This window comes from Hipposideros armiger, unplaced genomic scaffold (assembly GCF_001890085.2).
Source record: "Hipposideros armiger isolate ML-2016 unplaced genomic scaffold, ASM189008v1 scaffold_496, whole genome shotgun sequence".
Classification (NCBI taxonomy): domain Eukaryota; kingdom Metazoa; phylum Chordata; class Mammalia; order Chiroptera; family Hipposideridae; genus Hipposideros; species Hipposideros armiger.
In genome coordinates, this window is record NW_017731846.1 from 1,273,282 (window position 1) to 1,287,891 (window position 14,610).

Here is a 14,610-nt window from a genome sequence, read left to right on the forward strand (position 1 = left end):
GCGTCCTCCACAACTAGATTGAAGAACAAAAACGACAGCAACTTGTTCCCCTTCCCCTAATTCCCCAGTACTGTTCCCATCCCCCCAATTACCCAATAAAAATCTTTAAAAAAAAAAAAATTCTTACAACTCAGCAACAAAAAGACAAACCAACCCAAAAGTGGGCAAAGGACTTGAATAGACATTTCTCCAAAGAAGATATACAAATAAATGGCCAATAAGCCCATGAGAAGATGCTCGATATCATTAGTCATTAGGCAAGTGTAAATCAAAACCACAGTGAGATATCACTTTACACCCATTAGGATGGCTATTTATCAAAAATCCAGAAAATAACAAGTGTTGGAGAGGATATGAAGAAATTGGAACCCTCATACGTTGCTGGTGGGAATGTAAAATAGTAAAGATGCTGTGGAAAACAGTTTGTCAGATCCTCAAAAAAGTAAATATAGAACTGCCAAATGACCCAGCAATAACACTCCTAGGTATATACCCAAAAGAACTAAAACAGGTGTTCAAACAACTTGTACATGGATGTTCATAGCAACACTCTTCACAATAGCCAGAAGGTGGAAACAACCGAAATGTCCAACTGATGAGTGGATAAGCAAAATGTGATGTATCCATACAATGGAATATTATTCCGCCATAAAAATGAAATAGTGATATATGCTACAGCACGATGAACCTTGAAAACATACTAAGTGGAAAAATCCAGGCACAAGGGATAGGATTATGATTCTTTGATTCCATTAATATGTAAAGTCCAGCGAGACAGAACGCAGATTAGTGGTTGCCAGGGGATGGGGGAATGGAGAGTCACTGCTTAATGGGTGCAGAATTTCCTTTTGGAGTGATGGAAATGTTCTGGAATTAGATAGTGATGGTGGTTGTACAACATTGTGAATGCACTAAAAGCCACTGAATTGTATGTTTTAAAATGGTTGTTACATGAATGTTAATGTTATGTTACATGAATTTTTCCTCAGAAAAGGGGTGGGATCGTGTAGTTAGGCTGTGCTCCATGAAGACTACCCATTAGGTTGTTACTGTTTCTGCAGGCTCTGGTGAGCCAGAAGATGAAGAGGTGTGGAAAGGAGCTGGAAAAAGGGTACTTATCACAGGATGTTGGCAGCAGGTAGTGTGGCTCACAGCTATGCCGCTTGTGTCTTAAAGGGCTTGAGACCCAAAAGAAGGAGTGGGGGAAGGGAAATTGGAGGAAAGTGGTCAAAAGATACAAATTTCTAGTTATCAGATATTAGGGATGTAATGTACAACATGATGACTATTGCCAATGCTGCTGTATGATATATAGGAAAGCTATATATATTTTTAATAGGAAAGTTATTAAGATAGTTAATTCAATGAGTACTCATCACCAAGGAGAAAACTTTTTTCCTTTTTCTTTTTATTGTGTCTATATGAGAAGACGGATGCTAGCTGAGCCTTTTGTGTGACTGTTTTGCAATATGTATAAATCTGACCATCGTGCTGTATGCCTTACACTTGTTCAGTGATGTACGTCAATTATTCTCAATAAAACTGGAAAAAAAAGAAAAATGGTGAATGGTGGGCTCTGTCCTCAGGCACGGATGGGACAGGCATGGAGAGCAGAGGAGCCTAAACCTGCTAAACCGAGATGCCTTTCTCCTTGCTCTGGGCCTTTCCTGCAGGAGCAGCCTTGGTGTTTCCAGATTGAAAGCGGGGCCTGGAGATCTCATTCCTTCTTGAGCTAGTGTGCACTGCTATTCTCAGGGGAGAGTGTAGGAGGGAGCTTGTGAAATGGGGCTCTTTGAATACTCCTCCCCAACCTGCAAACAAATCCCAGGCTGCTGCTCCTGGCTAAAAGCCATCCTTTTGTCCCAGATGGGTGGAGGGAGTGTGGAAAGGGTGGGCCCTCTTATCAGTCCACCTATCCTTCCCCCATCCAGTAGTAGTTCTTGCCCTGCCCATGCACTGGTCAGAGAGGAGAGAGCCAGCAGTTCAGTTCTGTTTTGTAATCATAATGTCACAGATTTCCAGGGTTTATGGAAAATTCCCAGTCCTAGATGATGGCAGGTCCCTGGATATTAGCACAGCCAGGACACATGAGTCCTCAGGGTGCTGTCTAGGCAGGAGAGCCATTCCTTAGGCCAAATGGGAATCTTTTGAGAACATATCTGACATCGCTGTGGAAGTTGCACTTGTGGATGTCTGTCATGGAAATTATGTTCTGCTGGCCCCCAAGAACTTCTGTTCTCCCAACCAGATGCAGTGTTTGGAACACTTTCCCCAAAGATGCTGCAGTGGAGCTGGGTCTTAGTGAATAGTGCTGTTTTCCAGAGGGTTGAGGCACTGCTCAATAGAAGGTGCATTTAATTCGTTAATTAAGTTCTGTTTCTTGATTGGCTTTCAAGGTCACACTTATAGACGTATCTTAATTATGCCTATATTAAAACAATGTAACTTAAATCTATTACTTTCTTTTTCAGCTGTTCTATACTGCAGTTCTGGTGCTCTGCTATGTTATTTATTTCAAAAAGTTACTGGATTCCCCAGAATCAATCAAGCAAGAAACTCTTCCTGTCTCCAGAATGACAGATATGTTACCCAGTATTCCGAGAAGTGGAGTAAGTAATGCATTTTGTCTCTTATCATTTTAATCACAAGGTTCGTCCTTGAGGGAAAGAAACTACAACTTGATTGTTTATTATTATAATAGTAAAGATAATTTGATAGATCATATTTATCGAGTGCTTGCTATGTGCTCAGCCAGGCACTATTGACATTTGGGGCTGGATAATTCTTTGTTGTGGGGACTGTGCTGTGCATTGTGGGATGTTTAACAGCGTTCCTGATTTTTACTGACTAGATGCCAGTAGCTACCACCCCCCAATTATAACAACCAAAATGTCTCCAGACGCTGCCAAATGTCCCCTGGGGGACAAAATTGCCCCCAGTTGAGAACCATTGTGCTAGGCCCTATGCTGAGTACTTTTCGTAGCCCTATGTAATGCTTAGAACAACTCTGTGAGGCTGACATCATTGTTTATATTTTAGGGTTGAAGAACTAAGGCTTAGTGACTACATACCTGCCCAAGGTGAGGGTTAGAGCGAGGACAGGAGCCTGGAGTGGCTTAAATCCTGCAGAGTACAGGCTGAAACTACTGGGCTTCACTCTCTCTGTTCTGCTGTGTGTCTTGGTTTTGCCCAGGACTGACCTCTGGCACAGACATCCCAGAGTGCTGACAAAGCAGGGATGACCCCTGCATCGTTCCTTCATCTAGTGTCAGACCTATCTCTCAGGTGATCCACTTTCCCATGTAGACCGCTGAGGATTCTAGATGCTAATGTGTGGGGGTGCGCATAATCTTTTTCTCCTCAGCCCTTCAGCTCTCAGTCCATTTGGCTTTTATTTCCTGACTCTTGTGAGGTCAGTGCTGCTGTCTGTGGCCCTGGATTCGCACAGGTGATGTCATCCTACATCACCACTGCTCCATGCTGGACTGACCCACTTTCCCTTTTCCCATACTTGTTTGCTTGCTGGATGTGGTGCACTTAGTTGAGGTAAGGCTTTGACTCGTCTCTTTTGTGATTACTTTAAAAAGCAGTAAAATGTGTGGGACTTTAGTCTCAGAATGTATGGGGGATCCTACTCTACAACTTTTCAAGAAAAAACAGATATTATGTAACAAAGCCAGATACGTTCTGAGTTGTTAATTAAGAGTCCTCCATTCTGATCAACTAGATTTTACCTTTAACTTAAATCGACATGATAATTTTGGGATACCACAGTGCCTCATCTGCAGGCTTAGAGGATTAGGAGTCGGGATTGCTTCTCTTGCCTAGAGCTTCTGTCAGCTGCCCACACAGTGGGACTGAGCGTGTGGGAAAGCCCCCTTCCCTGAGTGCTCCCCATGACCCACACCTGTACCACACCTGGCCAGCTTTTCATACTGAGCCAGTCCCTGCGCCCCAGCAGTATTTTAGAAAGGCACATTTGGACCGTTAATGCAGGCAAGGAGAGAGAGGGTATGAAAAAAGTCTGTCAAATGTGTATTTAACCATGTGATGGGCTCAGAACTCTGAGCTTCATTTCCTTATCTGTAAAATGGGAATAATAAGAGTCCCTTCCTTCCTAACATGGTTGTGAGAACCAGATAATATGGGGCATGTAATGTGCTTTGACACTGTGGCCTAGTCCAACTGGGTGTCCACAGAGACAGCTGAGACCATCACCATCATCATGCTGCTGCTCTAGGAGGAGGAATAGCTCCACTGAAACGTCCTAGCAAGGCAAACACTGATGGCATAGGTGTGAGAGCTCAGTGGTTAATCTGGCAGTCTATCCCGAAAGTACCCACGCTCATACTGCCGGGACAGAAGCGTGGACCATGAGAAGGTTGTTGTGTACCTGTCATACACAGTGGCACCACCGTTCCTGCTGACAGAGCACAGCTCCATGTTGGGTGCTGTCTGGGATGTGGACATGTAAAAAAGTGATTGCTGGGCCTCAGGCTTCCTGTGCATTTGGGGGGCAGTAGGTGTGGATGTGAAGCCTGTAGGGTCCTCTCCAGAACTCAGGGTCCTCATGTTTAAGGTGAAGTTGTTGGTCTACACGAGCTGTGAGGCCCCTCTAAGGACTTAAGGAGTTCTGTGAAAGTATTTGAACTTTGGCAAAGAGCTGTTTACAGTAACTACCATTGACTGCATGCTTATTCTCTGTGTGGCACTATGCTAAGCACTTTACATGCACTTTTGTGTTTTAATCCTCATGGTACTCTATGAGATAAATACAATTTTTAAAAATTTTCTTGTCTTTTTTTATTATTAGTTTCAGGTGTACAAAACAATACAATAGTTATACTTTTCACCCCTCACAAAGTGACAATCTCCCTCCCGCAATCCACCGCTCCTCCCACCCTCGATATCATACATATGTATTACAATTCTATTGACTCCACTCCCCACACTATATTCCACATCCAGTAACTATATATATATATTCAATTATAGTTGACATATAATATTATACAGCATCAGCTTCAGTTGTACAGTGCATTGGTCAAGCCACTATACCATCCATGAAGTGGTCTCCCTAATAAGACGTGTCCATCTGACACCCTACAAAATATTTACAACATTATTGATTATATACCCCAAACTGTCTTTTATATCCCTGTGACAATATTGTAGCTACCAATTTATGCTGTCTAATCCCTTCCCCTTCTCCCTCATCCCCACCCCCTCCCAACTAGCAGCCATCTGTTTTTCCTCTATATTTCTGAGACTATTTCTGTTTACATTGCTCGTTCATTCAGTGTTTTAGATTCCACATATAAGTGAGATCATATGGTATTTGTCTTTCTCTGACTGACTTATTTCACTTAGCCTATTGAAATACTATTGTTTTCATTTTACCGATGAGAAAATTGAGGTTCAGAGGCATTAACTAACTAACCAAGAATCACATAGCTGGTTTTGGACAATTTCTCTCTAACTTCTGTCTATGGACTAACCTTATTCTATGTGTTTAGCCTCTATGCTATGTAGTCTTTCAAAAGAAATTGGCATATTGCCCCAAGTAGCTATTTATTTACTTAAAGATGGGAAGTTCCAAGTAGAACAATTCATTATTCAAGTTTACTTTTTTTAAAGAGAAAGGAAATGAGCTGAATCTTGAATGCAGTGAACAACTCTAGCACTGGCAACATGCCTAACTTGACTTTCTGAGCAGCTTTCTGCCCTGGGTGCTGTCTCAGATGAAACTGGTCAAACAGTTACACCCCATGTCAATTTGACCAAATTGGGAGGTTTATTTCCTATTCTTTTTTTTTTAAAGATTTTATTGGGGAATTTGGGGAGGGGAACAGTGTTTGGGAATTGGGGAAGGGGAACAGCCAAGTTGTCCTTCAATCTTAGTTGTGGAGGGCGCAGTTAGCTCAGCTCCAAGTCCAGTCGCGCTGCTCAGCTCAAGGTGCTGTGTTCAATTAGTTGCGGTGGGTGTAGCCACCATCCCATGCAGGAGTTGAACAAGCAGCCTTGTTGTTAAGAGCGCATGCTCTATCCACTGAGCCATCCAGCTGGCAGCTCAGCTCAAGGTGCTGAGTTCAGTCTTAGTTGCGGGTGGACGTAGCCACCATCCCATGTGGGAGTCGAACCAGCAGTCTCGTACTTCCTATTCTGATAGAATTCTATCTTCTTTAAAGATACTTAGCCTTAAAATAAATTAATGGCCCATTAAATAATGATTTCTCTATGTCTTTTATATTCTTGACACTTCTAAGTGATTTACTATGAGAGATCTGCTAATATTTAAGTAACGCTGAGGACTTGAATACAACAAGCATGTATTTAGCAATTTTCTGTGTTCAGCACTATTCCAGGTACCCTGAGTGGGGTCCCTGCCCTCAAAACTTACAGTGTGCTGGGGACATAAGAGGTATACTCAGCTAACTACACTGCAAGACAGTATGTGGGTATCTAGTGTTAACAAAACAGAAGCACAGAGAAAGGACATGCGTTCCATTGGGGAGCATCAAGGAAGGCTTCATGGAGGAAGCTGCTTCTGAGCTGGGCCTTGACACAGGTGTGGGGAAGTGTGCATCTGTGGCTGCAGGAAGGAAGACCTTTTGCTCAAGGCCTATCGCATGCCCATCACTGTGTTGGAGTTGGGATCGCAGGGATGACTGGGGTGTGTACGATGGCTAAGCAGTTGAGGAGGGAAGAGGAGACACATGGTGGAAGGCGGCTACGGCCCGCTGGGTTAGGACCAGGTAGTGGTGGCCGCAACACCTAATGGAAGGTTCTGAGCAGGGCCATGATCTAATCTCCTGTGCGGAGGGTCTTACCATCTGCTTCAGGCTTACTGAGCGTCTTGTTTTCTCTTATTCAGTCCTCATACCAGCTCCAGCAGATAGGACTTCTTATCCCATTTTGCAGATGAGAAAACTGAGGCTTAGCAACGTTAAGTATCTTGCCCATGGCCTATGTACTTAGACGTCGGGAGCTGTAGTTTGAGACCCAGTCTCTGAGATTGACTCTGAAGCCCAGACCCCACCATGAGAAGGATGGGTTAGAGAGAAGTCTGGAAGTGAAAAAGCTCCCAGGAAGGCAGTGGCAGATGAGAAATGATGACAGTGGGAGAGTGTGTGAAAATGGGAGCATGGACAAAGCCAGGGCAGAGTCCATAGCCCTGAAGCAAGAGGGAGAGAAAGGAATGCTGTGTGGGGCTTGGAGGCAGTGGAGGGCAGGGGACGGTACTGTGGCCACAGGCTCCTGGTGACTCTTGTCAGTATGCTAAGGATGCAGCTGGTCGGACCGTGCTGAGTCAGAAGAGTTCGGGTAGTGGAGAGTGACTCAGGTTAAAGCTCAGTGAGCCCCAGTGTTCTGATTCCAGACGTTTCCTGGAGGTACCGCCATCACCTTTCGCCATCCACACATCAGTTTCTCCAGCAGTACAGTGGAATGGCTTGTTGGTCAGGGGATTCCAGAGAAATTCACAACCTGTGGACCAGCCTAGCAGCACCAACCTAGCTCTTGTGGAATAGGCCTCTTTTGACTGTCCTAAGTGACAAATCTATTCTGAACAAAGTGGTAAAAGCCCAAAGAATGTGCTGCTTCTTTTCTACCACTTAGCAGACTCCTCTGAGAAGAAACCCAATCTCTGATCGGACTTCCTGCCTCTGTGTCCTTAATGAGAATTTTGGACATCATAAGTGGTGTGGGCATTCCTTCCGGACCATGGGTCCATTTAAATCAAAGGCATTAGGGAAAAGGAATGCTCAAGGGTGAGGTATCAGATCAGAGACACATGATTTCACTCTTCTAAAGAACTTTTTCTAAAGAGCTCAGTCATCTCCCAAACCCATTCACAATCTACCAGCAAATAGGCTTCAGAAGAGCCTTGTGGTTCAGCTGTAACTGTTTGTTTCCTTTAAAGAGCACAGGTAGTGCTGTGCAGACCTCCAGAGGATGCCCTGGCATGGGCGTGGGGGCAATGTAAGACAGAGGCAGGATCTTACCGGGCAGGATCGGCGTCCCCAACATGATGTGGTCCACAGTGCCCCCTGGTGGTCGCAGGTAGTCTGATGCTCTTTGTTCTGCGGAAAGGAGATGCCCAGTTTCCTTCTCACTGGGGAAGATTTAGCTCCTGGCCTAGAGCTACCCCTGGCATCTGCTCCAGGTCCAGTGATGCCCTGAAGGAGCTGTAGTTTGGGAGGATCCAGGCCTGTCCTCCCAGTGTCTGGAAGAAAGGCTTTGAAACCAGGGGGAGAGGAGATTTGAGGACTTGCTTTCAAGAGTCAGTGTTGCTCTGTCCTAAATGGTAGTCACCAGCCACATGTGGCTATAGAGCATTTGGAATTGAGATGAGCTGTAAGTGCAAAATACACACTGGATTTCAAGGACTTACTATGAAAAAAATAATGCAAAATGCCTCAAATATTTTCTTTACATGTGTAAATGATAAGATTTTGGGTTAAATATATTAAAATTAATTTTACTTGTTTCTTTTCACTGTTCACTGTGGCTGCTAGAAAATTTAAAATTATATTTGTGGCCTGCATTATATTTCTACTGGATAGCATTGCTCTACACACATGGGCTTTGGGCCAAGAACAGGGGCCCATGTGATTGGGACAGGTTCCAGGCCTGCCCTTGGGCCAACTTCCGTAGCTAAAGCTGACCTTTTGGAGAGGTGGAGCGGCCATGGCCTTTGTGATTCACCCCTTTCTTCCCAAAGAGCCCCCCTGAAACCCCACCTTTCAAAAGTCATCACTTTGAGTTAATAAGAACTTTTCAAAATGCAGGTACCCTGAGATTAAGACCCTAACACCACGACTGAACATTTTGGCATCCAGGATGCCTTCCTGATAGAGGAAGGGCCCCCAGAGGGAACTGGGGGGAGGTAGAAAAAAAAGAAGTCATGTCTAGCTAGCTGCCCCAATTCTCCTTCTTGTGGTCAGCTCTCTGGCTTTGAGGCTGCCTGTCTTGCAGGTTGACCTCTGCCCTTTCTAAGAATTTGCTTCCTTCTTAACCTTCTTGTCCTTAGGAAATGGGCAGTTTTGTGCGCCCCCCCCCCCCGGGAGTTTTGGAAAAGCCATGTAGAAGTTCTGTTTTTGTTTTTCTTCTTTCCTCTGTCATCCCAATTCTTAGTGGTTTAACTGACCTGGAAAGCCTGGCTTTCTTTTGAAATATACAAGCAAAACTCATATATTTTGTGTAAAGGGATCCTGCATGGCTAAATATAGCATTAAGATGTGGAGTATATGGAGCAGAATTTGTTCTGCAGCTTGGCATGCTTCAGATAGTTCTTAAGGAAAGAACTGCCTGTGAGCTGTATGTGTTAGATGCAGTCAGCTTAACGTCTGGGCAGCAGCAAGGGGACGGCACAGTTCTTTAGGGGTCTCAGTTAATGGATCTTCGGCAGGCCCCTTATAGGGAGGCTGTTCCACCTAGAAACTTTGTCTTTATGTTTAGGATTGTAAATTATTTGCCAATATTTGTTGGCTGTCTCTGTGTGCTTAGCATTAAATGAAAAAGCAGTGGGGATCATCCAAGTTGGGATTTAGGAACCAAAATCAGTTTGCCTCTCATGGAGCATTATTCTACTCTTAGACTTGCAGTGCCTGGGATTTTGTTTGTTTTGTTTTCTCTTTCAGGCTTTTGTAAATTGGACGGAGGCTAAACTGACTTGGAGTTTTTTCAAACAATCTTTCTTGAAACAGATTTTGACAGAAGGTAAGTAAGTAAAAGGTTACTCTAGCAGTTAGAAAACCATAGTATCAGCTAGGGGATTCCACAGAACTGCTGCTGATCAGCTCCATCCAGACACTTGCTGTCTACAGTACCTGGGAGAGGGACTTCAGAAACGGGAGCTTTTTATATAAGGAGAGGGAAACTAACATTTATTTAGTTGGACATTAAAGTTGTTTAATTTAAATCTCTTCACAGCCTTCTAAGAAAGACACTGTCTTTATTTCTCATGGATGAGGAAACCGAGGGTCCTTGAAGTTATATAACTTCTGTGGGTTCCCACAGTATCGAGGAACAACTTAATTTGAATCAAGTTTAACTCCATACCCCATGTTATATCATTTAAATAAATGTATTATAAAAGTATTATATCAATTACAGAAAAATTGGAAAATAGAGAAAACTATCTGAAATCTCATTATCCTAGCCTAACTTTTTCTCTCTCTCTTTTTTTTTTTTTTTTTAAGCTGAGCCATCCTGCCGTCTTTTGGCAGCTCAGCGGCAGCTCAGCTTGGGCCGGGCATCGAACCGCTGTTGCTCAGAGCTCAAACTCTTGAGTGAGCTCTTAACCAACTGAGCCACTCAGCCGGCCCCTAGCCTAACTTTTTATACACTTCTTTTTTTGAACTTTTTTAAGAACCATGTTTTCATCATGTTGTTTTCTTAAACAGTAAGATTCACCTGTGTGATAGTTTGGTCAGCCTTCCAGCTTCTGAAAGCTTTGCAGTTTAACAGTGACAGAGCTCTTAATGCAGAGGGCCAGCAAGGAGCTAAAAGTAAAACTAATTTTTCTATGGTTGTGTATTGGTTTATTTACACCTAGCTTTAGTTCAAAGAATGAGATTTGAGGCCATTATAAACTGCTGGAGGTAGTAGTTTCTCTATATAAATTTCACATGTCTACACATCTGTATATCTATTACTAAACATTTCTAAATCTTTTCAAAAACTTTCTTTTAATTATAAAATCATATAACCCCATTACAGAAATTTTAGAAAATAAAAAAAACTTCCCTATAATTCTAGCATTTTAATACATTATTATTATCCTATTTTCCTTTTTCCCCATCTATCTTTGTTTTTTACTAATTATACTTCTTAAGGAAAGTGACTCCCCATAAGCCTCACTTTCCTTTTGAGTTAAGGGGCAGGACCAGGAGGCGTCTGAGCTTTGAGAGTGCATGCTTCTAGCCTGAACCTATAATGTCATCATTACAAAAGTGAAACTGTTCGCAGGACTTCTGGGGGAAGTAAGGGTCAGAAGTCTTTGGAGAGCTGAGAGGAGGTGCCTTAACCCCTTGTGTACCAATTTATTTGAAAAAAATTTTGCATATGGAACAGATTTGATTTTTCAGTGCTTGGAGTAATATGTAAAAACAGTAGATTTTATGTAAAAATTTATTTATTTCTAAAAAATCAGTGACATACATAGTATTGAGATGACTTCAGGTAATTAGAATTGCAAAACAAAAATAAATAAATAAACACAAAACTAAAACAAGTAAATTCAAGGTATAACAAAAGCAAATTACTAATAGTTATGAAGTGTATGGTATTTTTCAATGCAAGTAAATGCAGTGGCACTTGGCATTGTTTGCACTGCCAGGTAGTCTCTTTCCTAATCTTATGTTTATAACAATCACGGCACCTTTTTGTAGGGTGTTGCTTGGACTCAGTTGACAGAATATTCTCAGGAAAATGTGCCCATTTTTTCACCTGCAAATGAAAAGGTGTATTCCTATTTGAAGGACATCCACAACAATTATAATTTGGCAATGACACTTGCTCCAATAATTGTTCAGCAATAGCTAGACAAAAGCAAACAATGCCTGTTTTGGCTGTGCAGTTGATTTTAGAGTATAAAACATGTGCGTTATAAAAGGCTATGTGTATTAGATAAAAAAACATTTTCTTATATCCCTTTACACATTTTCTCATAACAGGAAGCACGCTAGCATTTGATCCTGTTTATCAATGCCTCCCATACCTTTATTATACTCAAGCACACATGCTGATTTTATTATATTTTCGATATCACCGCCTTGCTTTTTTCTCTTTTTGCCAAAGTCACTTTCATTAAAACTTTCATTATCACTTTCATAAAATATATTCCTTATTTTGACATTACAGGGCAGTGTATCGCAAACAATCTTCACCAAAATACTGTAATTGTTTCTTCTGTTGCAACTGATACAAACTACTCTAAAATGAACAAGAATGTACATGTTAAATATTGTCTTAAATTGAATAACGAGTTAGACTCATCATTTTGCACTTAGGCAAAGCAAGTGCATGAGGAGCCTCAGTCGTCAAATGTACCCAAGGGGTTAATTATGTTTCTTAAGAGCAGGGAGTGTGCTGTCCACCACTGCCTCCCCAGCACCCTGCTGGGCCTGGCAGAGGATAGGTATTCAGCAAGCATTTGCTAATAAAGGTAACTGTAGTGAAATTGTGTATTGTGATAGTTCACCTTATTGTTAGAGTTTTGGAAAGGGCAGTTGCTTACAGGCACCTTTTCTCCTCCCAGAGTTTTAAGAGCAGTTTAAATGAGTTGAAGAATGGATCCGGTTCACTCCATGGCCCTAAGTAGGTTGTCTGTATCGCAGTGGCTCAACATGTGTTTGCAACAACAGGTGTAAGTTAGCCACACCTTCCAGCCTCCTGAGCGGCCCGAAAGTGGTGCCCATTGCTTGTTGCCCCACAGCTCGACCATCCTGGCCTGACTGCCAGAGGCCATTAGAAATGTCTCAGGGCCTCCATCTCCATGGCTGTGAAATAAGGAAGTCGCTTGACAAGGACCCCGTATTCTTTTTATCTAAAAACTACAGCTTTAAAAACGTTGAAATCATTCATTGTAATAGCAGAAATGTATATGCTGTTACCTTCTGCCCCCGCGTTTCCTGAACACTGTGTGCCAAGTGTGAGAATACACAGATGAAGGAGTAACAGGCCTCAAGGAGCTCATTTCCTCATCAAAGACACAGACATTTGTGTGGTTAGCTCTGATACAGGCTGTGAGCGTTGCGCTAGGAAACGTGAGCTCATTCACCAGACAGCTCTTGCGTGCCTTCTCGTTTCCTGGAGCTCCTCTAGGAAACCAGGGACGTAGAGATGACTGAGACGTGGTTCCTGCCCTCAGGGAGCTTACAGAGTCTAGGAAGGAGAGGCCTATTGTGCCAGAACATGGGAGTTCCCTGTGGAAAAGCCATCCTAGGTGCTGAGAACGCCAAGAACCGAGCCTGACTCAGCACCTGGAGGGGCTAAATCCTGGTGTAGCACAGGGTGACCATGTGACGGTGGGAGGTGGAAATGAGGTTGGGGACCAAAAAGATAGCTTGGGATCAGTTTATAAAAGGCCTCAAGTACAGAATTCAGGAGCCTGGGCTTTTTACAAACACTAAAGAGCCATCTAAAGGTGTGAAAGCAGGAGTTGACTAAGAACTGGATTTACAAAAGCTGGAGCTGTTAGCAGTGCAGAGATGCAGATGGGAGTGAGTGCAGCCACGTGGGCCAGTGCCTGGGAGGACCCACAGAGGTTCCTGCCGCAGATGCAGTGGCTGGGAGATCGTAGGAGGCAAGGACCAGAGAGACTTGAGAGACGATCACTGCTTCTAGTCTCTTAATATTGCTTTCCTTTTTGAGCAAGATGCTAGGAGGTGACAATTTGCTCTTTAGGGCTGTGAGCACTGCTCAGTGCTCTATCTCCCTAGTGGTCAATTCTTTCCATTCACAGATAATAGGAAAGTTCATGGAAGCTGGGTGTAGGAGCTGGGGCCCTGGGCTGGTGTCTTCACCTCAAAGGCATTAGACTGTCTTATATTTGAATCATGAACTTGGGCCCCAGAGCCTTGCCAGCCTCCTTGGAGCTTTCTCCACCTGGAGAGGAAACTTTCGATGAGCTGTGCATATAACCATGGAACTTACATTTCACAGAATTCACGTTCAGATTATCTGACATCCCTTAAAACTTGGGACAGTCATTTTCATTATTAATATTTTAGTTTTCTCCTCATACCTCTTAAAAACTTACTGGACTGGTTTTATTAATTTTGTATTGTTTTGTTTTGTCTTTAACTGGTTTGGAGATTTGCTATCAGTACATCCTACAGCACTTTCCAAATTGTTACTCTTTTGAGATTGCTTGAAATCAACATTAGGACAAGGAACTATCTATTGATTATCTAATTTTTCTCTATTAAGAGTATTTGCCAATTAGAAAATTTGAAAGATGATAAGAGAAAAGGAAACCAGAAAATAAGGTATATTTGAAATGCTAATTATTTTGCTTTTCTATTTGTAGGCGAGCGATATGTGATGACATTTTTGAACGTATTAAATTTTGGCGATCAGGGTAAGGTGAAACTCTAGTGTTTTAATTAAAGGTGAATACTATTAGTAGATATTTTCTAATATTTTTCTCTGCAGTTTGATACATTTAACGAAAAATGAACCTGAACATTAAAAAATGGAGATTGTAAAACAATGAAACCTGAAGATTGAAAATTATAGGCTTTTATAAATATATACAGTGTACTGACTCTCCCCTCTCGTGAGACTTGGGTGGCAGGTTGTCTGTTGAGATCCCCTGCCCTTACACTGCTTTCTGCAGCGTGCTGGTGCTCATTTTGGGGGTGGGGAGGTGCGAAGAGAAAAGGGAGCTCGCCATCACAGTCACAAAGATTCGCCCCACGTTTGTGTGGCTAGATCGGTGTCAGTATTTGTTTCATATTTATTTTTGGATATAACCCGAAAGTAGTGGAAATAAAAATAGAAAAAAATTAGCTTGGCATTAATGACTTTTATAAAAAAGTGCTGGTGATGGAGATGTTCTGTATCTTGATGGCATCAGCCTTGGTATCAGAGTTGTAACATTGA

The 14,610-nt window shown here is 42.6% G+C and overlaps 1 protein-coding gene across 2 annotated transcripts in view; it reads left to right on the plus strand.

The window, feature by feature from the left end:
* RFT1 (RFT1 glycolipid translocator homolog) overlaps window positions 1–14,610 on the plus strand; it is a 40,982-nt gene that overhangs the window by 12,353 nt on the left and 14,019 nt on the right. For both annotated transcript variants that reach the window (XM_019667427.1, XM_019667428.1), the window contains exons 6-8: window positions 2,472–2,609; window positions 9,642–9,720; window positions 14,036–14,086. In XM_019667427.1, coding sequence (XP_019522972.1) covers window positions 2,472–2,609; window positions 9,642–9,720; window positions 14,036–14,086 — 268 coding nt within the window. The remainder of the gene's footprint in view (window positions 1–2,471; window positions 2,610–9,641; window positions 9,721–14,035; window positions 14,087–14,610) is intronic.